At 42.3% G+C, this 27,234-nt stretch overlaps 1 protein-coding gene across 9 annotated transcripts in view; it reads left to right on the forward strand.

Annotated features, from left to right (window-relative positions):
• ADAM22 (ADAM metallopeptidase domain 22) overlaps positions 1–27,234 on the forward strand; it is a 191,113-nt gene that overhangs the window by 145,011 nt on the left and 18,868 nt on the right. For 6 of the 9 annotated variants that reach the window (XM_058678093.1, XM_058678087.1, XM_058678089.1 and 3 more), the window contains 8 exons: positions 944–1,024; positions 3,820–3,870; positions 4,069–4,132; positions 6,049–6,154; positions 8,706–8,825; positions 11,051–11,219; positions 14,601–14,715; positions 16,061–16,151. In XM_058678093.1, the coding sequence (XP_058534076.1) occupies positions 944–1,024; positions 3,820–3,870; positions 4,069–4,132; positions 6,049–6,154; positions 8,706–8,825; positions 11,051–11,219; positions 14,601–14,715; positions 16,061–16,151 (797 nt within the window). Of the gene's footprint in view, positions 1–943; positions 1,025–3,819; positions 3,871–4,068; positions 4,133–6,048; positions 6,155–8,705; positions 8,826–11,050; positions 11,220–14,600; positions 14,716–16,060; positions 16,152–22,377; positions 22,396–27,234 lie in introns of all 9 variants that reach the window. The other 3 variants (XM_058678094.1, XM_058678096.1, XM_058678095.1) reach the window with 1 other exon arrangement.

Genomic DNA, 27,234 nt, shown 5'->3' on the forward strand with positions numbered 1-27,234 from the left:
GATATACGTGGCTGCGTTCAGGGAGAGTGAGCTGGAAAATGAAAAGGTAAGGGTGAAGGATTGCTGCATCCTTCCTCACCATGAAGCACAGTGAGGCTTCCCAAGACACGGCTTTAGTGCTTTCCTCAATGCCAGCTTTAAGGGCTCTGGAGGGAGATGGTTACACCATGGTGCAGTGCAGCCCTCCGTACCCCCGACGTTCCAGGTAATGACAAGCGAGTCACACTTGACTCACAGGTGGGCAGGAAAGATTACATAGGCAGGAGAGTTGTGGCTTCCAAACTCTGTGACCCTTATCTGGCTGCCTGCCTACACCATATCCCTGGGAAGAGCAGGAGACTTGGGTGCCTGGAGGGTTCCCAGCAGCGAGAGAAGATGAACTTGGTACAGTAGTGAAAGGAAGTCAAATCCTGGGTACAGTTGTCTGAGCAGAAATACAAGCTTAGAAGGTCCCAGTGTCTGCCCCCAGGGTCTGTGGAGGGAAAAGGAGAGCAAGTATGATAACATTACCTTTTTTCTAAGTAATCTTGTAATTTATAAATTAATATAAACATTTATTTGTGCATCTCCCACACTTTGAAGTAGTTGAAAACAAAGTGCAAAGAAACAAACTCAACACAGGCACAAATAATGAGGAAGAAGAGGAGGAAGTGAGTAACCAAAGAAAGGAGAAAGTGTAGATGCCAAGGCTGTCGGGAAGAGCAGGACTTGGACTTGTTCCCATCTTGTTCCCGGGCCTTGTTCAGCACCTGGAAGTGTGCGCTGGCCACGAGAATCACGCCGGGAGACTGTCTCTTAGAGCAGCATGGTGTTCAGTAGCTGTGGCTTTCACGGAATAGTTTAAAATATTCCTGTCTGCATAAGTTTCATTTTTCAAGATGATAGTATGAATATTTCTTTTCCTTCTACAGTTTTACATGTTATTTTTTTGCTCCTTTTATAGTTCCAACCTGTGGGGACCGTATGCCGAGAAGCTGTGAACGACTGTGACATCCGTGAAACGTGCTCAGGAAATTCAAGCCAGGTAATTTACCCAGTAATTCCTCTCCTCTCTGGGCAGAAAGGCAGGAGTATTTTTAGTGCACTGACTCGCAGGAGAAATGTGAATGCACAAGGCGCTATCTTTCACATTACTTTTCCTTTAATTTTTTAGGACTTGGAGTTAGAGTGGTTGAAGCTGGGGCAGCTGTTCAGCATGATTTTGTCTTAATAGGGAGCGAACCTAAGACTGCATGCATGCGTTAACTGTTCCATTTTTAAGCAGAGGGTAAAAAGCATTTTATTTTCTACTTAGTGAAAGTAGAAATGAAGACCGCTTCTCTGCCAGTTGCTCCAGGCAGAGAGATCCATGGAGGCTGAGTTCTCCCCTTGCTCTTTCCTGGCGCTTATCTGAGCTGACTTAGCTACCCTAGCCACTAACAATTCTTGAACGTAATCACTTAATTTTTATGTCAGGCATTCAGGGATGGGTTCTTAATGCTGGTATTTCGTAAAGTGAATTTTGTTCAGGAGACGTGAAAGGGAACACACACATGTGTGGATGTAGGCCATAAGGAAGAGAGTGGGGCAGGGGAAGCAGAGAGAGGGCACCTTCAGCACCTCCTTGCATCCTGTCTGTGGAGAGAGAAGCGGGCCTCCCAAACGCTGGGCTCTTTGATGAGCTCAGAAGGGGAGGAACCTTTCACTTGGTGCCTTTCCTCCAGCTCCCAGGTGAGAGGGATACAGCCCAGGAAATGGTGGCACTGTACATGGCCCCGGGGCTGGTGGCCTGCAGGCACCTCCAGCCCTGTGGTCCTACACTGACTAAATCACATCAGGATTCCTACACTTAGTATCAGAGTATCAGAATGCCTAGTTTGAATCCAGAATATTCCAGTTTAGCTTCCTGCTTTGTGCATCCTAGGAGGCAGCAAAAGATGGCTCAACACCGGAGCCCTTGCCACGCACGTGGGAGACCCAGATGGAGAGCTGAACTCCTGACTTTGGCTTGGCCCAGGCCTGGTTGTTGCAGGAATTTGGGCATTGCGTCTTCTGAGACATTATCTGTTATGTCAGATGCACTTCATTCAGTTTGCCAATAAATTTGTCACTGCGTCCCTGTTTGTTTAGAGTCTCTTATTACGCAACAGCGTCAGTGGTCCCAGTAAGCTGTTGTTTTATTCCATGTAGGTTCAATATGAATCTCACTCTCATCACTTTGAATTCCCACGACTCTTTTTTGAAAGGCAGAGAGAAAAGTAGAGTACTACCATCCACTGGTTCACTCCCTAAAAGCACAGGATCAGGGACCCCAATCCCAAGTGGGTGTTGGGGCCTCCATCACCTGCTGACTCCCAAGGTCTACACTTTCAATTTTCTCTTTTGACTATTCACTTTTGTAAAGATTGGTATTACCTGGAGAAAAAGAGGCAGCACAATTATACACTCTCCTCTCTGTGCAGTGGGCGCAGGTGAGCAGCAACTGATCGGGATGTACTGAAAGAAGCCATGGCTCTCGAGGGGCATCTGGCATGTGCCTAGTGATCAGCTGATTCATGAGCTTGCTGCATGATCACAGTTTATATATTCCTGCATACCAGTGCTGTACACAGCAAGGCCTGATTTTGTGTTATTTTTCTGCAGAGAAGAGTGATTCAGTTGTGGTATGCATATGCTGAGCACTAAGTAGGTGTCATTTAAAGATAGTCATCCTAAGATATTAAAGATCTTTTGTGTAAAAGTGTTTTTCCTACTAAGTGGCAGTGTCTTTTAAGTGAATACCTGCCTGTTAATGGTTACCTTTAAGACTCCAAAAAAGAAAGCATATTTTAGACCACATTCTTTGGAATGCGATTTTTATAAGCAACTGGGAGTTTTTGAAGAATCCTAAATCTAAAAATGCATAGCACATAACAAGTTGCTTCTGTTGCATTTGTTATAACAGCATAAGTTATCTGCCAGTAAGTAGAAGCGATTTTTGTACTACATTCAGTGCAGTGTGTGAGAGCCATTCAAAATGGTATCCAAGGAGCAGTTTGTTATGTACACGTGGACAGTAGAATGACCAAAATCAAGGGAGACAGCAATATAAAAGAGAACCTGTAATTGGATCATGCCTGTGTTTTAAAATGTAAATTTTTGTATAAAAATGTTGAGGTTAAAAGGTATCTAAATATAAAAATCCATTGCCTTTAGGTAGCACATAGTTGCATGGGTGACTTTTGTCTTACTTTTTTCTACTTTCTTTTACATTTCCCAGCTCTTCTCAAAGGACTCTGTAATTAATGGAAGAAAGTGCAAAATAGGATTTGAAAATTGCTATCTACTGATATCTGTAAAATAGTTGTTTGTAATTCTCTACAGTTCCTGCAAGAGGGGAATGGAGAGAGAAATTTAATAAAGCAGTTCTCCCCAACATTTTCAAAATAGACTTGTGCTTCCAGATCACTATTCTGAGCATGAGGACTGTGTTGGTTCTCTTGACAGAGGAGGGAGCTGTAGTCCCTGGACACAGTTGTGCTTTGTCGTGTGTCCTTCTTTTCTTGCTCTGTAGAGTCATGATGCAGCAAGATGCAGTTCAGTGTATTATTGCATAAGCCCATTGTTCTTTTGAGTCACTGTTGGGTAATCAACTTTTTTTTTTTTTGCTTCTGATAGATCACACTTTTATAGAAAAGTACATGGATTGTTGTATTTCCTCTTGATATTTTTGTTTTTATTTTCAGATGGTAAGGGACTAGCTGTATTATCAAAAGTAATTTTTAAAATACAATTATAAAGCAGTCACTCACCCTATGATTGTACTCTGTATGTGGCTCATGGTTTGTTCTCTTTCCCTAGTGTGCCCCTAACATTCATAAAATGGATGGATATTCGTGTGATGGTGTTCAGGTAGGCCACTTCCCTTTTTTTCATAAAAATTTCATTTGTTGTCAAAATAGGAATATCATCAGGTGTTTCTGAATCAACTCTGAAGAGAACAGGACTATAAGCATACATGCCTGCTGCTTTCCCGGTCCTGTTTTCTATTTCAGTTACCAGACGTAACCAACATTGCATCACTGATCAGGATGTCTTATTTCTTTTTAGGGAATTTGCTTTGGAGGAAGATGCAAAACCAGGGACAGACAATGCAAATATATCTGGGGACAGAGTAAGTGGAAATGGTAGCTTGATGACGTTTAAAGCGTGCTATCCGATAGATTTCTTAAAGACACATGGTCCAGAGATTCATTTTTACCATTTTATGATGAAAGTTCTGAAAGCTGCTACAGGTCTTTTTTAGCTGGGCACTTTTCTAGAAATTAAAGAAAGGCACCCCTTTGGGAAGACACAGCCACATACATCTGCTGCTTGGCAGTGCCGGTAGACAGGACAGAAGGTGTGTTTGCTGTCAGGTGGGGCCCATGCTAGGATGCACAGCTTGGGGAACAGAGCGAACCTGCATTTCAGCTCCACTCGCCCTCTGCTAAGCTGGGTGCCCTCAGCAACACCTGTATAACCATATGGGTTGGACATGGTCCCTGGATAGGGCATCCTTCACTTGGAACTGGAACATTGCAATTGCAGTACATTCTTACTAGCTTTCTAGTTATAGGTGACCTTTAGCCAAGCTAGCACTCTTGTGTCAAAAGGAAATTTTAATGTTGTTCCCTTCAAATTTGTATAATTTTTAGTGGAAACTATAAACGGGTCTGTTACATCCCATTATTTAAATTATACTCTTTAAATATATATTATATATGTTTATATATAATATATATATACCTATCTATCTATCTATATACATATAAATATCATACAAGTATACTCCAAGGCATTTGGAGAAAGTTGAATTAAAGATAAGTTTATTTGGTGCAAAACATTTTTTGAAATTATATATAATTTGAAAGATCTCCAAAATGTTCATTAAAATGCTTATTATGAAAAAGCTATGCATGGATGTTAAAAGTGTTTCCACAAACACAAACCTATTTCATTCTTTTATCCATAAACTTTTAATGTATCATAATATAACAAATATCTTTTTCTTTAAGCATTACTGTCCAAGACTTTTATAAATACTTTTTCTTTTTGACTCCTCAAGAGACAGTGTGTGTTATTCCTAATACCAGCAGGCTGTAAGAAGCATGGTACTCTTCAATTGTCAGTGGTAATGGCTGTACTCCTTTTAGAAGTGTATGCTCTTTTTATACAACTAGGAACATTGGTATAGAGGATTTTAGACATTCAGGTTTATACTCTGAATAATGATGCATACTTTCATTTCTACCCCTAGAGCAAAAAAGAAAAGCTACCAACCTAATTAGCTGTGGCTTTGAGCATATCCAAACATCCATCCTGTGATCAGTTTGTGAAAATTATTCTGTTGTCTGAGATAGCTTTATCAATCATTCCTGGCTTCAGAAAAGATAACAACCAGTGATTTTTTTGTGTGTCTTAAAGTGTTACTTTACTCCCAGAGGTTTAGCTTGCACCAAGCTTATTCAAAGCAAAATAAGTTTTGAAATTTGCTAAGAATTTGTAAGCAAATTGCAAATTCTACCACTGTTCATCAAATCCAATTGGATTATGAAATATTTTAATATATTTTACTTTGTGAATGGTAAGATAGTGAGTGAGAAATGCATGTTTTATGTTGGGCACTGAGATGAAAGCCTGGATGAATTATTTATCCAAGGAACCACTTTGTGGCATCTTTTCCTAATTGCTAGATAATTCCTAATGTGTGTGTATATATATATGTATAGTTATTTTATATATATAGTTTTCTTCCTAATATATTATTGATTTTGCAACCTAGAACTTGAATGTCATCAGAGATTTGACTTTTTGTTCTTTCAAACTCTCGTGTGTGTACTCATGAGAAACGTACCCAAGTGTAGATGTCAATGTGACAGCTCTTTGGAACCATGTTGACCATCTTGGGAGTTGCTAATATTTCAGTGAAGATTTCTTACATCACCTTGACCCTTGACTTTAAACCATTTGAACCATTCACATGTTGTCTCATTAACTGGCAAAAAAGGAAAAAAAAACAAGGAAACAAACATTTCTCTTCTGCTGCAGAGGTGACAGCATCGGACAAATACTGTTACGAGAAACTGAACATCGAAGGGACCGAGAAGGGTAACTGTGGGAAAGACAAAGACACTTGGATTCAGTGCAACAAACGGTGAGGTGGAGAAGGGCACCTGGGGCTCATCCCTCGGGCGGTTATACAGGGCTGTCAGTCACCTGTGCTCTGCAGCCTGCAGAGCAGACTCTTACCTCCAACCTCCTTCCTCCCCAGGGTCTCTCCCTTACCTGTGCAGGTCTCCCCAGTCTTGACAAGGACCCCACCTCTCTCTTGAGACCCATGTTTGCAGACCTAGAAGATAACCAACATCTGAAAAGCAACAGAAATGAAAGCCATCAGTATTTTCACACAGGGCCATTGAGTGAATAACGGGCTGTGACTTGTCTAAACCACTTACTTTTTTTCCAAAGATGTCAGTCCATTAGTCCTGTCTCTGCTCAGAAGCCTCCAAGTCACCCTTTTTTTTTTTAAGCTTATCTCTTAATTCTCAAGAACTTTTTTGAAATGCCCTACTTTTTTTTTTAAAGATTTATTCATTTTATTACAAAGTCAGATATACAGAGAGGAGGAGAGACAGAGAGGAAGATCTTCTGTCCGATGATTCACTCCCCAAGTGAGCCCCAACGGGCCGGTACGTGCCGACCCGAAGCCGGGAACCTGGAACCTCTTCCGGGTCTCCCACGCGGGTGCAGGGTCCCAACGCATTGGGCCGTCCTCAACTGCCTTCCCAGGCCACAAGCAGGGAGCTGGATGGGAAGTGGAGCTGCCAGGATTAGAACCGGCGCCCATATGGGATCCCGGGGCTTTCAAGGCGAGGACTTTAGCCGCTAGGCCACGCCGCCGGGCCCTCCAAGTCACCCTTGCATCTACTGTCCCTCTCCCTGTTGTCCACATGTCACACGATCCTGTTCTTCTCTATTAAGTCCGCACCATTTGTCTTTAATTCCCACTCTGCTTACCGTTAACCCAACCGAGACCTCTATTAGTCTTAAAAGTTACACAAATCTTTTAATAATTTTTCTATGCCAGCAGATTCTAAACTGCTAGCATCAGAATAATCTTCAGAATCTTTTTGACTATGCTGATTCTTTGTCCAAATTTCACTGGTACCTCATAGCTAATTAATAAGAGCAGCAGCCCGTATATATGAAGTGTGCGTCATGGGCTGAGGACCCTACCATACTTATAGCCTTTCATTTGTATGGCATTCCTCCCATTTTATGGCTGAGAGAACTGAGGCATGGTTCGTTAATTTGCCCAAGATCCTGGAGCTAGGATGTGCTAGAGATAGAATTAGAATTCAGGCAGTCTGATTTCAGAACTCTCAATTACTTTTCTGAGAGTTGTATTGTCTTATTCGTGAAATAAAATGGAACCTTAGCGTGGCACTGTACCTTCTTCACAATTTTCCCCAACCTATGATTTTGTCTTCTCTAGTCTTCTGAAGTGTAGCAAACCCTGCTGTTTCTAATGTGTGTTTATCCTGTCCTTCTTCCATGCCTGTGTCTGTGCTGTTTAGTCCCTGGGTAGTACCATTTATGCTCATACAATCAACAGGCCAAAATGTAACCCTTTCTAGAAGCCCAGTTATGAAATGTCTGCTCTATAAATAATTTCCTGATTCATTCTGGAAGTAAATCATCTTCCTCTTTTCTTTGAAATTCCCACTTTCCATTGTATTATTCCTAAACGTATTTACCCTAATCTGTTTGTAGTTGTTAATGTCTGTGATTTCTCTGCTTATCTGGAGTATAATTTCTTCAAGGATGAATATGATGTCTGAGCTTCTTTTTGCATTCTAAATCACTTAGTAAGGTTCATATACATAAAGGATACTCAAACATTTTTGAATGACCACTGATTCTGTGTTGAGAAAATGTTTTATGATAGAAATAGTAAAAATGATTATGTAATTCAATTTAGTTTTAAAGAACAGATTAATACTTTTTTCCTATTTGATAGAAACAGACCCTATTTTTTTCTTTTCTCTGTTGAATAAAATCTGATAATTTCAATATGCAATCTCAGTGCTTTATAAACTAGTTTTCATCAAATATTTACTAACATGTTAATAGTTAAGGTTGTTAGACATGTAGAATAGCTAAGATGGTATTTTACACCAGTGAAAATATTTTTTGTAAGTTGGCTTAGAATCAGATGCAGTCATTGGAGAAGTAGTAAAATATATTAAAAATGGGAAAGAGCCCTTTTGTCTGGAGATCTGTTATCTTTCCTTTGGTTCCTGGCAGTTAAATTGTACAAATATCTGTTTGACAAAAGAATAGTCATTCAGAGGTCATTTGGTCACGTATAAAATACTTTCAAAATACTTTAACATATCCAGTGATGTGTTTGATGGAAAGAAGTGTGATGCTAAAGAAATTATTTGGTGAATAATTTTCTGTAGCTAACTGACTGACCAAATGGACAGTAAAGGAACAGGTAGGAAATCCATGGGATTTTGGTGCACAATGAACAGTTTCAGAGAGCAGACTGAAGGATGTAGAGACCAAGTCCTTGGTCTTGCTTGCTTCTGCTCTGTATGAGTTGATGAGATGAAATTACTCGTGGAGCTAGAGCTCGCCCTTCTCATTGTAATGGCTCTCTGCGTCTTTGAGGAAGGAAGTAATCAGTGCTCTTTGGACAGGGATGTGCTGTGTGGTTACCTTTTGTGCACTAACGTCGGGAACATTCCACGGCTTGGAGAGCTCGATGGTGAAATCACATCGACTGTGGTTGTGCAGCAGGGGAGAACATTAAACTGCAGGTAAGCTTCTGACCATCCCATCAAGCCTCAGCTTCCCAGGAATGCAGTGCAGTACTTCTGCTTTTAGTTCTTCTCCATGTCATCAGACTGGAGTGGAATTTCTTCCTCTGGAAAAACTGAGTGAATAAATCCTGTTGAATGCAGGATGTAATGTTGTTACCAAGTTTGTGCTTAGTTGGTTAGTACAGTCTTGAGTGGCTTGGTTTATGTTTCTTCATTACTAAGAAGAACGAATGGGGACTCGTGTTTACACCCCATTAACCAACTGTTCAGATCCACTTTATCCGTCTTCTGAATTCCCTCTAAAATGTCGCTAAATGGATCTCTAGATTTTTTTATTATTGAGATTATTATCTAGATTGTTTTATTATTTCTGTTTGTTGTTTTACCACACAATGGCCAGTTGGGATGAAGCTGGACAAGAAGCTGGGATGCGATCCGTGAGTTAGTGGCAGGAGCCCATTGACTCAGGCCATTGCTGTAGCCTCCCAAGCTGCAGCTGGAAACGGGCCAAGACACTCCACCACTGGGCACAGATTTCTTTCTTTTTTGAAAGATTTATTTATTCTTACTGGAGAGGCAAGTTCACAGAGAGAAGGAGAGACAGAGACAAAGATCCTCTGTCTGCTGATTCACCCTCCAAGTGACCACATTGGCTGGAGCTGAGCCACTCTGAAGCCAGGAGCCAGGAGCTTTCTCTGGGTCTCCCATATGGTTTTAGGGTCCCAAAGCTTTGGACCATCCCTCTACTGCTTTGCCAGGATACAGGCAGGGAGCTGGATGGGAAGTGGAGCAGCCTGTACAGGAATTGGCCCCCATATGGGATCCTGGTGCAATGTAAGGCGAGGACTTAAGCCACCAGGCTACTACGCTGGGCCCAGGACACAGATATCTTAACCCACTAAACTAAATGCTGGTTTACATAGATCTATTTATTTATGTATGCTTAGCTTCCTTCTTTCCAGCCTGCCTTTCCTCCTTCCTTTCTATTGCTCCCTGTTTCCATCCTTTCTTTCCTTCCTCTTTTCTCTCCTCTCCTCTCCCATTGTCTCCTTATCTCTTCTTTCCTTTCTTTCTTGCCCTCTTAAATAAATAAATATGAGAGGTGAGAGGTTTTTGTTATGATGTAAGAAAATAGAGTGGTATTAACAACAACAGCAATAAAATGTGTAATTCAGAGACGAAAAGGTGCCATTGGAAATTTAAAATAAGATGGCAGAAATGAAACGAACTAGTGACTGGCTATAAACATGAGCCCCTATTTGTTCTTATCAGTAAGACAGAAAAAGGCAAAGTCAAAGAAAAAAAAAAACAGAAGAAAACTTACCAAATTATAAGTAAGAGAAACTGAGAACAATGCCCAAGAGGGAATTGTGAGTTTCCACATTAACAGCTCTGGGAACTATGTGTGGAATTAGAGGCATATTTCAGTAGACCATTTATGAAATTTTGGAGGGGATTTGGACAGCCAACAGAAAGCTTGTATTAGTTTTGTGCTAATAATAAATTTTAAGAAAAATATGCAATGAAACAAAAAGCAGATAAGTGGTTTGCTGAAGGGAAAGTTGCATTCTGAAAAGATTTAATTGTGACATTACTAAACTGAGTAAGATTTACAGAGTTATAATAATGTGCACACTTGTAATTGGTTTAATTTTTGATGAAGCTAAGTTTATAATGGAAAGGGTAGGAAAATGGAAGTTTATGTATGTGATATAAGAAAGAAAGACAAGAGGGTAAACTTTGGAATTCCAAAGAGTAAAGTCAACTGATAATATCTGAAGTTGAATAATAAAAAGTTTTCATGCAAATGTACTGTTTAAAAATACATGCGTAGCTAAGTAACAAAGTAATCTACTGAAAATTATTGTGGCTCAGCATTTAAGTTGCCGTTGGGATTGAGTGCCTTGAACTAAGTGCCTAGGATTGAGTCCATGCTCTGCTGCTGGTCCAGTGTCTTGCTATGCACTGGGAGGCAGCAGATGATGGCCCAAGTGCCTGGATTGCGACTACTTGAGACCCAGATGCAGATCTGGCTCCTGTCTTTGGCCTCGCGTAGATTCAACTGCTCTTTCCATTTAGAAGTTTGACATGATTATGCTATTGGTTTTTATTACAATTATGAGTAGGAATTAGGGGATGGGATATTGCCCAATTTCTGCTTTTTGAACATGTTCACATGTTAATGAAATAGCATCTTATTTTTCTTCCCGATTTACTTTTAGTGGTGGGCATGTCAAACTGGAAGAAGATGTGGATCTTGGCTATGTGGAAGATGGGACGCCTTGTGGTCCCCAAATGATGTGCTTAGAGCACAGGTGTCTTCCTGTGGCTTCTTTCAACTTTAGCACTTGCCTAAGCAGTAAAGAAGGCACGATTTGTTCAGGAAATGGAGTAAGTATTTGCACCTCACTGTGAGAAACTGTTCCTTTATTTCTTTAACTTCTCAGAAGTAGATGTAATCCTGGGCTGCTTTTTTCCCTAATTACAGAAATGTGTTTCTCCTTGGTTGGTTAACATTAATTGGATCATGGCTACTTGAGAGTTTCTGTTTAATCTGTGCAAACACAGATGTGAAAAGGAAGGATAATCCTAAGCAAATTCTTCCATTTTTGTCTCTATTAATGTGACTTCATGTAATGTCAGCTTTCTAGAAGTGAGCTGGGACACAGATTTTAATAGACCGTATTGGGATAAAGAAGCAGGGGGATGCTGTGATATTTAATATCTCATGTGGTCTGGGCACTGAGCTATCAAAGCAGACTATAATGGATGTCTACCAGCTCAGAGAACATCTCAGAAATAAGAACAGTGATTCGGGGAAATGTTTTCTTACAAATGAATAGAAAGAAGAGGAGTAAACCCTTTAAATTCTTCCGGTTGTGTATCAGATATGTACATCCTCAGGGCTAAGTTTGTAGGTTAAATGTTTATCATCTGGCGTGATAATTCTTTGTTGTCATTTGTAGTTAGGCACCTACACTACTAGGAAAACAAAGATTCTTTTTCTTGTGTGTTCTGTGCTTTTCTTTGGATCCTTTAACTGGTTGCATTGGACAGTTGAGACAAAGGATTCCTGTGTTTGAGTTGTAAGGACTCACTCCTGGTCATTCCTTGCATTCCCTGAGGATATCCCCCACCAAGAACTTTGCAAGGGAAGTAGCTAAGCATCACTCCTGCCAACAGAGCAGGCGGAGTTATGGCGCAGAAGGACAGAGAGCACACCCGATAGTTCTGCTCCTGTGAGGGGGTCAACTGGGCCGGCTTCTCTTGTCACTGAGAGGATGTGAGGGGAACCTGCGTTTTGAAAAGACAGGAAAGAGAATCAAGACATTTTTTCTTGATCATCTATACTAATGAATAATCATCTTTAAAATTTGAGTACAAAACTCAGAAAATAAAGCTTTGTTTAATGACCATATGTTGAAAGGACTTGTAAAAAAAGATAGATACAAATAAGTCAGATGGCAAGCAACATCCAAATAATTTATGGTAATTATGCAAAATAGATGCAATAAAATATAATTTTAACTTAATTAACTCTACATGTGAATAAAAAAAGGCTAAATATTCTTCATTACTGTTGGTTTGTAATCAGACGATTTTGAATCTCACTTATGTGGCTGCTTTTGTTTTTAAGAGCTATGTTTATTTGAAAGGTAGTGATATGGAGAGAGAAGGTAATGGCCACAGCTGTTGAGGGCTGGGTCAAATCAAAGCCAGGAGCCGGCTTCATTTGGGTCTCCCATGTGAGTGCAGGGACCCAGACCCTTGACCCATGTGCTGCTCTCCCAGGCGCATTAACACGGAGCTGAGTCAGAAGTGGAGCATCCGGGGCTTGAGCCTGCAGCTGTGTGGAATGCTGGAACTGTATGTGGCATCTTTATCTGCTCTGCTGCACTGTTGGTTCTCTTTTTGTTTCCTAATAAATGGGCAACTGTGGACAAATTATTGAGCTTCTCTGTTACTCAGTTTCTTTGAAGTGGAGAGTAATAAAAATGCCTACTTTTTAGGACTGTCCTGCAGTTAATACTTGTAAAACACTTGAAGCAAAGCCTGGAGCGTAGTGTGCAGGAAATGTTAGCTGTGCTACTTAACATGCACACTGCACCTTGATCCTGTTACTGTGTACCTGGGGCTGCCATAGGACACGGAGCCTGATGCTCCAAAAGGCAGGTGGACTTGATCCTGTGGTGGAATCCAGGCCTTTGGACCTAAAGCCTAAGCCTCCCTGTCCCCCAGCCGCAGTCCTCCCCTCCCCATGTGTGTTCATCTACGTTCTCTGATGGAGCTGTTTTATGTTGCATTGAGTTGTGGGTTGATGTGTGTTGTCTTGTGGAAAAGTAGATCACACAGGAAGGCAGCCTGTGCTGCGAGGAGCCTGCCTGGGGAGGCAGCCCTGAAGCTCGCCTGCTCTGCAGCCTGCCCTAGCCCTTCCCGCTTCCTCCTCCACCCTGAGCTACTGTGAACCATTAGCCCAGGAGCTAGATTCTGTTTCTTGAGGGAAGAAATGCCTGGAGATTCTTTTCGTGTAATGAAAATGATTTGGTGTTATTTTGAAGTGAATTTGTTCCTGAGCTGTGTTCCTGAGAGTGGATGGAGTGTCCCCAGGGCCAAGGCAGCTTTGGTGTCTTGGTGTGGGGGTGGGGTGGAGGGGCAGACAGCCTGGAGGAGCTGTCCCCTCCCATACTACATAGCAACAGGCCTTTCCTTATCTTGGCGTTCTTCTTAAAAAGTAATGGGGGAGGAGAAGGGAGACCCCAGTACGAAATAACTATCAAAAAACAATTAAAAATTAATGTTGAAAAAAAATGGAACTGAAAGAAAAAAAAAGTAGCTACCCCACTTCCTGTCCAGCTCCCTGCCTGTGGCTTGGGAAAGCACTGGAGGACAGCCCAAAGACTTGGGACCCTGTGCCCGCATGGGAGATCCGGAGGAGGCTCTGGGCTCCTGGCTTCAGATTGGTGCAGATCCAGCTGTTGTAGCCACTTAGGGAGTGAATCATCGGAAAGAAGGTCTTCCTCTCTGTCTTCCTCCTCTCTGTATTGCTGACTTTCCAATAAAAAAAGATAAATAAATCTTTCTTTAAAAAAGTAAATAACGTTTTGCGTGAAGCCCCTCTTGTCGTATTAGACAACTCACAGTATTTCTGCTTAGTTTTAAAAATCTCCCTCATAAAATTTAAGACAATAGAAGTCAAAAAATACTTTATTATTATTTTTTAAGCAGTGTGTTCGTTGTTCAGGAGTAGGGCATTTCAGTATGGCCAATCAAGCCACTGCTTGAGACAACAGTGTCCCCTATCAGGGCGTTGGTTGAACTCCTAGTCGCTTCACTTTCGTCCAGCCCGCTGCTCATCACGCTCCTAGGAAGACCGTGGCAGATGGTCTGTGTGCTTGGCCCCCGCCACCCACGTGGGAGGCCAGTTCCTGGCTGCTGAGTTCAGTCTGGCGTGGACCTGGCTCTGGCTGCTGTTTGTGAAGTCAAACGGCAGAGGCAGGATCTTGTGTCTTTCCCTCCTTCTCTCTCCTGTTGCTCTGCACTTCTGTTTAATTAAACAATTCATTTTAAACAGTCATCGTCATTGGGTTAACCATTATCTCTAGAAAATAATTTTTTTGATTATTACAATGAGATAAAAGTAATTAGTATTAAGAAGCAACGATAATTTTCAGTGAGACCAAATTCTAAGCACAAGGTAGCCAGAAACCAGTGTTTGTGTGTCCATTGCTGTGTGCTCGAGTTGGTACTGATCCGGCTTGCTTTGGCTTCCAGGTTTGCAGTAACGAGCTCAAATGTGTGTGTAACAGGCACTGGACAGGTGCCGACTGCAGCACTTACTTCCCACACAACGACGGCGTAAAGACTGGTCTCACTTTGTCTGGTAATGGTAGGTGCTTTGGTGGGGACTTGTGGATGGCCCTTAGAGGCCATAAAGTGGCAACTGCCCTTCACACGTTTATGTTTGAGTTATTTTTAGGATAATGCAAAATTATACCCACATCACTAATGAATTATATCACTCAGCTTAGAAACTGATCATTTTTGTTAAACCCTAGTTATCTGTAATCGTGATGGTGTTTGGTCTGCTGGTTTAGCCCTGTCCCCTGCTGCTGTCCACAAACTGGTGCTCATTGTTAACTTTCTGAACAAAGAACTTTGTATTTTGAGGACGGGTAAATAAGAAAGAAAAAGCAAGAACTGATCTTTAAACGCTTTAATTCCCCTTATTATTGAGCCTCATCCATATTCAACTACAAGTAGTAATCTTGGCCGTGGCCAATGGTATAATGATACAGTGGGCCAGTGCCCATAGCTGGGGTTGCCCAAGTGGAGAAGTAGAAGCCAATGCAAACAGCTAGGTGAATGGCCCAGTTGCCATTTCATCATTTCATTTATGAGTGTTGTTTTGTAAGAAATAACAGCCTAATCTTGATACCCATTCACCACCAAAGGATGAAAAAAAAGTCTGTGTCCGCTCTCATCATGAAAACAGGTTAGAAATGTCAACTCGTATGGTCTTAATAAAGATGGTCAAGGAAGATTAAGATGTCCACATCTCCATGCTTGGCAAGGATCACGTGGAGCTTGTCAGGCAGTTCATGTGAGATGAGGGTGCGAGATGTATGGGCCTAATTAGGTGACTGAGAAATGAGCAAGACTAGCATCTAAGTTCTTTGATCCTTGTAATGACTGGGAGAAAAGAAGGCCCGCCCAGGTGAGGTGCTGGGCGGTCCTCTGTGTAGAGCAGCCCATTGCCTAGCCTGGCTTTCCTGCTTGACTGCTGTGGGTCCCCAGATGGGGAGGCTGCTGTTTTTACCGTGGGGATGGCACTGTCCTCCAGGCCTCCAGTGACATGGGCAGCAGTGGCATATCTAGTTTCTGAGAGAGAGTTCACAGATTTTCTACAAGTCCCTCATAATGGGTGTTATCCTGCTGGAGGAGTGGTCACTTCTGTTTTGCGTCATCACCCTTTCTTCGTTTAGTTCAAAAACATCATAGGTTGCAGAAAAATACAGCTTCGCCAAGTATACTTGGACATGAATTAAAAAACAGCATGCACAAAAACTGTTTAAAAATGAAGTTGATGTGGATTGCTGAACTATGATTTTGTTCCTTTGGAAAATACCCATCTAAAAAAACTAAATAATTTTATTAGTATAATGATTAAAAATCTGGAGAGTAAAGTTCCTAAAAGACTTCTGGGTCACTGATCTTTTCTTTTGTTCTTCCAGGTGTAGCTGGCACCAATATCATCATAGGCATAATTGCGGGCACCATCTTAGTGCTGGCCCTGATATTAGGAATAACTGCCTGGGGTTATAAGTAAGTAAAACATTTCAATATTGTTACTTGCAGAATCTGCCAGTAAACATTTGGATTAAATGAAAATGTCTAGAAAGTTTTATACTTTTAGATAGAGTACTTGCAATGAAAATTACTGTGACTCAGTAGTCAGCCAATGATTATTCATGGCATGGTGAGAATAATAAGTGATTCTTTTTCAAGATTTTGAGACAACTTGTTTTTATCCTTAAAGTACCAAATATTGTATTAAGATTATTAAAGTGTCTTAAAATTAATGTGCATTGTGTCTTCTACAAAGATTTATTTGGCTTGCTTTTTAGCATTAGAGCTTCTCTTGACATGAACCTGTACCTCCAAATCAAAGCAAGATGTTTAGCATGAAACCTTAGTGATGTAGTCACAATAGTGACACCAGCAAGAACAGCAGCAGCAGACAGGAACAGAGGGCTTGCTGTGGCCATCAGCACACACAGGCACTGAGGACACCGAGAGCTCGCCTTGGCCGTCAGCACACACAGGCACTGAGTACACCGAGGGCTCGCCGTGGCCGTCAGCACACACAGGCACTGAGTACACCGAGGGCTCGCCTTGGCCGTCAGCACACAGGCACTGAGTACACCGAGGGCTCGCCTTGGCCGTCAGCACACACAGGCACTGAGTACACCGAGGGCTCGCCTTGGCCGTCAGCACACACAGGCACTGAGTACACCGAGGGCTCGCCTTGGCCGTCAGCACACACAGGCACTGAGTACACCGAGGGCTTGCTGTGGCCATCAGCACACACAGGCACTGAGTACACCGAGAGCTCGCCTTGGCCGTCAGCACACACAGGCACTGAGTACACCGAGGGCTCGCTGTGGCTGTCAGCACACACAGGCACTGAGTACACCGAGGGCTCGCTGTGGCTGTCAGCACACACAGGCACTGAGTACACCGAGGGCTCGCCTTGGCCGTCAGCACACACAGGCACTGAGTACACCGAGGGCTTGCCTTGGCCATCAGCACACACAGGCACTGAGTACACCGAGGGCTCGCTGTGGCCGTCAGCACACACAGGCACTGAGTACACTGAGGGCTCGCCTTGGCCGTCAGCACACACAGGCACTGAGTACACCGAGGGCTCGCCTTGGCCGTCAGCACACACAGGCACTGAGTACACCGAGGGCTCGCCTTGGCCGTCAGCACACACAGGCACTGAGTACACCGAGGGCTCGCCTTGGCCGTCAGCACACACAGGCACTGAGTACGCCGAGGGCTCGCCTTGGCCGTCAGCACACACAGGCACTGAGTACGCCGAGGGCTCGCCGTGGCCGTCAGCACACACAGGCACTGAGTACGCCGAGGGCTCGCCTTGGCCGTCAGCACACACAGGCACTGAGTACGCCGAGGGCTCGCCTTGGCCGTCAGCACACACTGGCACTGAGTACGCCGAGGGCTCGCCTTGGCCGTCAGCACACACAGGCACTGAGTACGCCGAGGGCTCGCCTTGGCCGTCAGCACACACAGGCACTGAGTACGCCGAGGGCTCGCCTTGGCCGTCAGCACACACAGGCACTGAGTACGCCGAGGGCTCGCCTTGGCCGTCAGCACACACAGGCACTGAGTACGCCGAGGGCTCGCCTTGGCCGTCAGCACACACAGGCACTGAGTACGCCGAGGGCTCGCCTTGGCCGTCAGCACACACAGGCACTGAGTACGCCGAGGGCTCGCCTTGGCCGTCAGCACACACAGGCACTGAGTACGCCGAGGGCTCGCCGTGGCCGTCAGCACACACAGGCACTGAGTACGCCGAGGGCTCGCCGTGGCCGTCAGCACACACAGGCACTGAGTACACCGAGGGCTCGCCGTGGCCGTCAGCACACACAGGCACTGAGTACACCGAGGGCTCGCCGTGGCCGTCAGCACACACAGGCACTGAGTACACCGAGGGCTCGCTGTGGCCGTCAGCACACACAGGCACTGAGTACACCGAGGGCTCTCTGTGGCCGTCAGCACAGACAGGCAGGAGGGCTCACGATGGCCATTATCACAGAGAGGCAGTGAGGGCACGGAGGGCTCGCTGTGGCCGTCAGCACACACAGGAGCTTGCTATAGCCATCCGAAGGCAAATTTCCCTTTTTTCACAATCAGTCAGAAGGAGGCATTGCTTTGTTAATTGTGTGTTTTTGTGTGAAGAAAAGGTGTTGTGAGGTTAATCCAATTCAGAGGCAGGCATTGTGATACAGCTGGTGACGCCACTGCGTAAGGCACTCTTGTTCCATATAGGATGTGATTGAAATACTGGCTCCTCTGCTTTGAAATAGCTTCCTGTTGATGCAGCTGGGATGATGGCCCAAGTCCCGATGTCCCTGCCACTTCCGTAGGAGACCCTGATGGCCTTCGTGGCTTCAGGCTGGAGCAGCCCCAGCAGCTGTGGGCGTTGAAAGTGAACCTGTGGATTGGGCCCGGCGGCGTGGCCTAGCGGCTAAAGTCCTCGCCTTGAAAGCCCCGGGATCCCATATGGTCACCGGTTCTAATCCCGGCAGCTCCACTTCCCATCCAGCTCCCTGCTTGTGGCCTGGGAAAGCAGTTGAGGACGGCCCAAAGCTTTGGGACCATGCACCCGCATGGGAGACCCGGAAAAGGTTCCTGGTCCCGGCATCGGATTGGCGCGTACCGGCCCGTTGCGGCTCACTTGGAGAGTGAAACATCGGACAGAAGATCTTCCTCTCCGTCTCTCCTCCTCTCTGTATATCCGGCTTTCCAATAATAATAAAATCTTAAAAAAAAAAAGAAAGAAAGTGAACCTGTTAATGGAACATCTCCATCTCTGTCTCCCTCTCTTGGTCACACTGCCTTATGAATAAATAAAAAAGAAGCTCCAGTCACGCAATCGGTTAGTGCGCGGTACTTATATGAATAAAAAAAATAGGTTAGAAAATAAGTATCAGGAAAGGGCATTTTACCTAGCTGTAAAAACACCTGCATCCCGTACTGTAGTGCCTGCGTCCAGCGCCCAGATGCCGCTGCTGGGCAGCTTCCTGGCAGTGCAGGTGATGGAGCTGGCAGTGCAGGGCAAGGTGCTGGGCTCCTGACACTCACCCGAGACCTGGGCTGACTCAGACGTTCAGGAGATGAACCAGCACCTCAGACTGTATCACTCTGCATTCCTTTGCCTCATGGCTAGATAGGTAATTTTAAAAAATCCTAATTCTTTTTTAAAAAAGATTTCTTTTATTTTTATAGGAAAGTCAGATATATAGAGAGGAGGAAAGATAGGGAGGAAGATCTTCAGTCCGTTCATTCACCCCCCCCCCCCCCAGTGGCCACAATGGCCGGAGCTGAACCCATCCAAAGCCTGGAGCCGGGTCCTTCCTCCAGGTTTCCCACACAGGTGCAGGGTCCCAAGGCTTTGGGCCGTCTTTGACTCTTCCCAGGCCAGAAGCAGGGAGCTGGATGGGAAGTGGATTAGCCAGGACACAAACTGACACCCATATGGGATGCTGGCACTGCAGGTGGAGGATTAATGTGTTGTACCACTGCATTGGCCCCCTCTTCATACACGTTTTAGCAAGCTGTAAGTCATACAGTGTTTGAATGATATTTAATACCGTTAGAGGTTTTACTAAGTGAATGCTTTCACACATTCTAGCCTTATTTCTATATTTAATGTGGTTAGTCTCCTTTTAAAGTACTTCTATCAAATGATATTTAAAAAGTTACTAATACTAAAGTAACTAATTCAGGTTTATTTAGTTAAAATTTAAATATGAGGAGCCCAGAACTTCTCTTTAATATTTCAACTAAACATCATATTCTGCCGACATGGTGATGGTGCTCTAGTCTGTGGGCCCAGGGATTTTCTGGTTTTGGAAGCGTACAGCTGTTGCAGGGTACTGAGGGCATTTTATCCCATTTCACAGCACATATTTCTTCACAGATGAACTTAGGTCTTTAATAATTTAAATGGGAATTAATAATATTTTAGACTTTGAAATTCTCCAAAACCTTTCTATTGGCTCATTTTTTGTTGTATGAGTTGATGTATGAAGGATGTTGATAAAGTTCCTGGAAAATCTGTATTACGGAAAGTGTGTCTGAATTTCAAAGCCTTTTTTTTTTTTGGTCCAAAATAACCTTATATTTTAATTCTCTTTTCTGTGAACTTTTGCAGCATCCTTGTATCTTATCAAACATAAATAATTTCTGTATGATGAAAAGAAACTCTTAAACATGTATATAGCAGCTGCATAAAACCCCTGGAAGAGTTTCTTTGGAAAGAAAGAGCAGTGAATTTATGGCTGCAATAAGTATTTATGTTACAAACCTCAAAACTCAGACTTCTAAGGAAGACTTGGCTAACAAGTGGCACTGCTGTAGGCAGGTGGGGGCCTGGGGCGTCAGCACAGTAGCCTGGCTGGCCCAGGCGGTGGCAGGGGGTGGCTCAGCCCTGTGAAAGGAGCCCTGTGCCCGTCTCTGTGGGCCTCTCCCAGGGTGAGGCTTTGAGGCAGCAAGCATACTGTCAAAGCACAGTTTTATGTAAGTTATACAGTGTGTCCATCCATGAGGAAGGCTTCTCTGTACACCCACCGTTTGGTCTCACACCACCCAAGACAGCTTAACCTGTTTGCTCAGCTTCCCTTCTGCATGCCCTGTAATGGCTGCCATCACTGTCCTTGCTGTTTTGAAGTAGTAGTCATGTGGACATGGAAAGGAGCATCGGCCCTAGAATGTGTGCACCTCTGCCACCTGCTGCTGCCAATGCACATTTCCTGTTTTAAAATCTTGGAAAATATTGCTTTTCAAAAAATATGAAACCCCGCTGTCTATTCCTATTGCTCATGAAGTTACTTTTGTTTGTCTTAATGATTAGAATTAATAATATGATTTCTTAGTTTTCAGTGTTTTTTTTTTAACCTTACTGGTTTTTGTTCACTTCTTAATATGTGTACCTCGCAGATTGATTAAGAAAAAAAGACATGTCTTGCTTGTAATGCAGTTTCCTTTTCCTAAATTATTTTACTCTAAAGGATTAAAATTTTAATGTTTCTTACTGGGAATGTTTAAAAATAGGATGAGCGCATGCAAATTTTAATAGAGGAATTGAACTCATGAATATGATGTTTCACATTCTTCACTTGAAATTCAAAAACAGACTCTGGATCTGAGAACTCGTTTTTTCATTAGTCCTTCCAATTAAGTTCTCCAGCCCTTTTCCAAGCCTTGGGGTAAGGAACCCCAGGACTAGCTAGTGTGGAGCACTCACTCAGACAGGACAGCTCGGGTCATTGGACTGAGGGAATAAGGAACGGAGCATGTTGAGTCGATGAGGCCAGATTTCTTTCTCCCCTCATCTGATATTATTTAGAATGGGAAGTTGCAGCACACGGGCATGTCTACTCTCAGGTGCCCCGTATTAAACATGAAGCTAACAGTGTAGATGGAATAGATGTGGAAGCGTTATCCTTGGTTTTAGAGAAAGGAATCTAAAAATACTGACTGACTTGACCTTTTATGTATGCGGAGTATTCATATGTGATTATGTTTGTTAGGAAGCTAACAATTCTCTTGGAAAAAGACACTGGTAGTACACCGGTGAGCACTTTAGAAGAGAGTTTTGGTTGAGATCAGTCATTTCAAACTAATGTAAGTTTATCTTAGCATATGGCCAGATAATACAGAGACTAAACATGAAACATATCCCTGCAATGTGAGGCTTTAGTGAGTATGTGGTAACAGTTCAGGAGATCCCTGCCAAGTGTTAGCCCAGGCTTGTCATACCTGAGTAATGAAATGTTCTCCTGTTTGAAGCTCTTAGGAATAGCTGTAATTTGGGGTATATATTCTGAAAGGAATGAATTATGACTTTGGCACTCTAAGAATATAAATAATTTATGTAAGCAACTTGATTAATTCCATGATTTAAATCCACGTATACATCTGAAAGCTTGTATCTAAAATAAGATTGACTTTAGAGCATAAGTAATATTAGGTACAACGCAAACAGCAGTTACTCTTGAATGAATGTGTTTTGTTTATGCTTTTAAAAATAGTGGCAGGGTTGTCACTAATCTTTTGGTGTCGCCTGCCCCAAAGATGAAATAAAAATTTGAATGTGTATTCCCCATTTTCATTCTGCCACTCAAAATCTTCTAGTGAGGATCTTCAGTGAGTGGAGAGTTTGGTATGTAGTACTGCCTGCTCAGTTCTTCCAGAGTTAACTAATTCTTTCATTTTTTCCTCCATCTCTTCTTGTCATGAAAAGAAACTATCGAGAACAGAGGTATGTGAGAAGAATAATCTGGACATATAACTGAAGGGTGGAACTCCTGTTAGCCTTGTTGGAATTATGTGTGTAATTATGAGCCAATTTTGCTGTGTTTTTAATGCTTTAATGATCAAATATTGATTTTTTGTTATCTTAAAATAGTGATTTAATAATGTAAATGTAGAATTTTAATTGTATTATTTTAGTGGTTCTTTCATTCAAAAATACCACAGTTAGCCTAAGTTCTTATTTTGGTATTTTTATAGTAATACATAGAAGTTTTTTTTTTCACTTCCAAAGCAAATGTTAAGATATCACATATTCCTGCATTAATTTGCTAACTTAACTTTTATAGTCCTCTTTATTGCTTAGTGGTTAATATTTTCTGAGAGATTTATTTTTTGTTGCTGGTATATTAATAACTTGCAATCATGAATGACATGTTTATTTGGAGACAGTGTTGCTGTGAAGGGGGAATGTTCTGGTACTTGTCAAGCCTGCTTATTTGTAGTAAAAGAAAGAATTTGCACACTTGGCATCTCTACTATCTACGTTTTGAAAAAGGAATACCTGCGAAGTCAGGCACCTGTGCAACACAACCTTCAGATCTGTTATTAGCAGACAGCTAGCAGGACTGCCGAGCATTGGTGTTATAGAAGAATTACTACTCCATCCAAATCTACACACATACATGCAAAACACAGCGCTACATCCTTCACTTTTTGCATTTTAATATTACTAATTCTATTATCTATTGTTAAAAAGAAGGTAACAATATTACTCTGGAAAAATGGCAACCCAGACCAGGTCATGCGCATCATGTAGGCTTTAGTTCTGCACTCATGGTATTTAAGGACATTGCTGCTTATCCAAGTTTTCATGTTGTTGCATTGCAGGTGTTGTGGGTTAGAAATAAGGAATAATAAATGTGCTGAGAGTCTTCCAGTCCCGACCACAACTTTAATTCCTTTCATAAATCAAAATTTTAAACTTTATTCTTCTGTTTCCTTCTGTGTTATAATTTAAAATCCCTATAAGGCTTTAACCGTAAGTGTCTAAAGCATCTCTATAAACACATTGTGTCCAAGGGGTAGTGATTGAAATCCTGGCCACACGGCATAGGTATTAGATAATATCAGCTTTACCCTGCAGTAATGAAAAAAGTCAAGCAAACAAATGAATTTTAACAGTCCCTAGATTTCTTCATGAATTTCTAGCTCTTACGTTCACAAAGGCTTTTTGGTAGAGCAGGGACCACTTGGGCTCTCACTTGTGTAGATAGTGATTAGTCGTATTTGAAGCCTAACCTTGGTGGCTTTCTTCACTGAGACATAATGCTGAGAAGTAAGATAAAAAATGATGGTTCAGCTCTGTTTCCATAGGAGCTAAAGCTAGGGTGTAATTTAACAGTCTGGGAAGTCAAAAAAGGAAAGTGAAGTGTTCCAAGCACACACAGGGCTAACACCGCTCTACAGCATGTTCTCACTAAAGGGACAGTGGGCACAAATGTCATATACTCACTCAGCATATGCATAGTGATGGTAAGGTGCATTTTCACACTAAGAATCTCCACTGTATGCACGATAAGATTGTCCTAGTCTTGCAAGTCAACATTTCATCAGCCTGGCTCCTCTTTTGGAATTGTCCCTTTTTTGACATTTTTCACATCTTTGGTGGATCTTTGTTTTGTATAGTTACATATGTTTCAACAATACCTTTTGTTATTGTTGTTGGTGGGGAGCCCTTATCTATAACTAATGGATATTAGGTTTGTAGGTAGTTTTCAAAATGAAGAAATGCAAAGAATAGACTTTAGATCAGAAAGTTATGAAAGTATCTTCAAAGAGTTTTTCTGTTTGAAAGTATTTGTTATATGGCAATCAGTATGGTTAATAGACCAAAGCAAGCATTAGGAAAATTTCCATCTTAAAAGACTATCTGGAGATGTTTGAATAAAAATCTGCTCAGTTCCCATGATGCCAGGAAGCAGAATTAAGAATTTTGGAGTTGTCATTGCTTTGAATTAGATTTTCTACTGAGTTTCTATACTGAGAAAATTTATTGACAAGTGTTTAGAAATCTGTTCCTGTGTGATGTTGAAAAGTCACTGAAACTTTTTTAGTGCTAAAACCTAAGACTTTTTTTTTTTTATCATCTGTGAAGCGTGACAGAAGGGACATTATTAGTATATAGCCTCTGAAGCCTTTTCATTGCTCTGCTGTGCTGAGAGAAGAGCTGGATACAGTGGTCCCCAAGAGGAAGGAAGCAGCCAGGCACAGCACTGAGGCGCACACGTCTGGCTGAACTGCTGCAGTGTTGGTGCCTGTCAAGTACAAGCCACTCACTGTGTGTGTCGTCAGCAACCAGATGCTATTGATGCTGTAGCGGCTCAGAAATAGCTAGTTGAGTTTCACTTTAAAATTACTGAGAGGACAAATAATTCCCTGAAAAAGTCTGATAATTTGATAGATTATTTTCCTCCTGAGCATATGTCCTCAAGGTTCTTTATATATTAAAGCACTGTATTATAAGCTTACTTGGAAATCTGATGAAAAGATGAGAAACACCCCCCTTTTTTGCTTAATTAAAAAAATAGTACCCCTTTTGGGGTGTGGTGGTGCTACCAGCCCACATGTGTGCAGTGTCCCTTCTCATCTTCCAGTGTCCCCTCATGGAGGTTAGAGCCGTGGAACTATGAGGCCGGAGGAGCCTCAGGCGTGAGGCACTTGGAAAGATGAAGATCTGTTCTTTGTTGAAATTCTTCAGGAAAGGAAACCTGCACAGCTGCTTCAGTTGACTTTTCTGTTTGTTTTATAGCGTAGCTACTGAAGGACTTAGCAGCTGGATGATTTGCTACAAGAATTTAGAGTTTTCATTTTCAGACACATTTGCAAACAGCGATGGAGTAAGAAATATTTGTTGAAGTTAGAGCTGTAAAATATCCCTATCCAGCTAAAATTTTGTTCTGTTTCGTTGTCTGAAATGAATATACATTATTAAGGAGAAATAGAATCATTTGATCCACCCCCATTTCTTTCCTCCATCACCTATTTTAGGAACTTTGTTTTCTGTTCATAAATTTTTCCTTTTTCATACCTTTCTTCATTTTTTATATGGTGGTATTCATGCATCTGATACACTTTATACAGTAGTTCTTCCAACAGTAAAGTAACAATTCCAATAAGAGATAGCAAAGTGTTGAAGAAGAACTTGCTTCGGTATTAAAGCAAAGACTTAGTAAATGCTCTTCTTTCCCTCATTTTCAGTATGTGTTCATTATTAAGGTGAATATAATTCATCGGATATTTGGAGGAAAGCTTTGACTTCCCCCCCATGAGAGGAGCAGTCACCTGCTAAAGCCTTTTGGGGGTGATTAGGGAAGCAGTTGTTTAATCTTCAAATTTTATGCAACAGTTTATGACTATGAAGATGTCCAATTGGATTGGCTTTGTCTGTTGAAGAAAAACAAGAACAAATACCCCACAAGCAGAGCTGTGGTAGACCTGAGAAGTGGTTGTGTTTGTCTGGCATTGAGTTACCTGGGTTGGTGCCTGTGCCAGGGAATGGGGAACAGCCTCAGCATCCTTGCACGCCAGAGTGGAATGCCGAGCTCCAAGGTCAGGACAACTGTCATTCACGCAGGAGAGGAACATTCAGGATGAGAAGGGCCTTAGTTACAAAAGCACTGATGTTTCTCTTGATTATTGTTTATAGTAATCATACACATGTCTAATTGTAAAACTTAGGGTCAGGCCACCTAGAATGGCAATCACTTTCACATTTCAAAACTTAAGGAAACATGAAAAACATTCCGCATTTAGAAAGAATGCAGTTAACATAAATCAAGGAATTGGAAAAGAAGTTCAGTTAAAAATTTTTGAAGGAATCATTCAGTTCATCATTTATGAGCTTCTGTCACAGATGACAACATGTGATTTTATCAATCACTGGAAATTCCGTTGATAGGATTAGCTATGATATGTAATGAGTATTATATAAAAACAAGTTTCTGGATACTGGAATATTAAATATTATCCTTAGGAGATCTTGGCATTTGTAATCTGCTATTGACATTAACTGTGCAAAGAACATTACCTGCGTTTCTTATACATTTCTCGTGCTCAGGGTGACAAAAATGAGGTGGTGCCCCAGAGGATTGTTGAAATAAGACTCCGCTCCAGTCCCTTGACTGAAGCCTGTTGTCTGTGATGTGGGCAGCACTGAGGACCTGTGTACCCTGTGTTCAATATAATTGTGCGTCACAGGGTAGTTAACGTTGAAAGCATGGCAAAGCATGCTCAGTAAGAAAAGCAAAACAGTGGGCCCCCTGCACTGTGTGAGGCAGGCCATTTACACCTGCAGTGCCTGCTTAGTGAGGCCTTGGTAGAGGCCAGGTTTGCAAACCAGAGCTATGCTAAGAGGGCATCAGTGAGGGAAGGGAGAAGGAAAGGTGAGGGATAGCTCACCTTCCTAAGCAGGAGCTTGTCTGTATTTCATTGAATCTGGGGAGGCCCATCTCTTTCACTTTGGCTGTTGTGAAAGATAGTAACAAAAAGGGGTTGTTGACCCTTAAGCTTATTAATGGAAATATAATGTTGGTGGGGCATTCTGTGATATTCTGTTGTAAATATTAAAATGATATGAAAAGGAAGTTTGCTCTTCAAGGCAAAATATAGAACTCTATTTTTATTGAGAGATTTTTTTTCCCCCAAGCATGGATGGATTATTTTTACTGATTCAACAGCAAATAACATTTCAGTGATCAAAATCTGTCTTGGAAGATACTATCATTTCTCATGTGCTAACATGATAAATATGGGGCTGGTACTATTCTTCCTACAAAATTGTTTTATG

Source organism: Ochotona princeps, chromosome 20 (genome assembly GCF_030435755.1).
Source record: "Ochotona princeps isolate mOchPri1 chromosome 20, mOchPri1.hap1, whole genome shotgun sequence".
NCBI lineage: Eukaryota > Metazoa > Chordata > Mammalia > Lagomorpha > Ochotonidae > Ochotona > Ochotona princeps.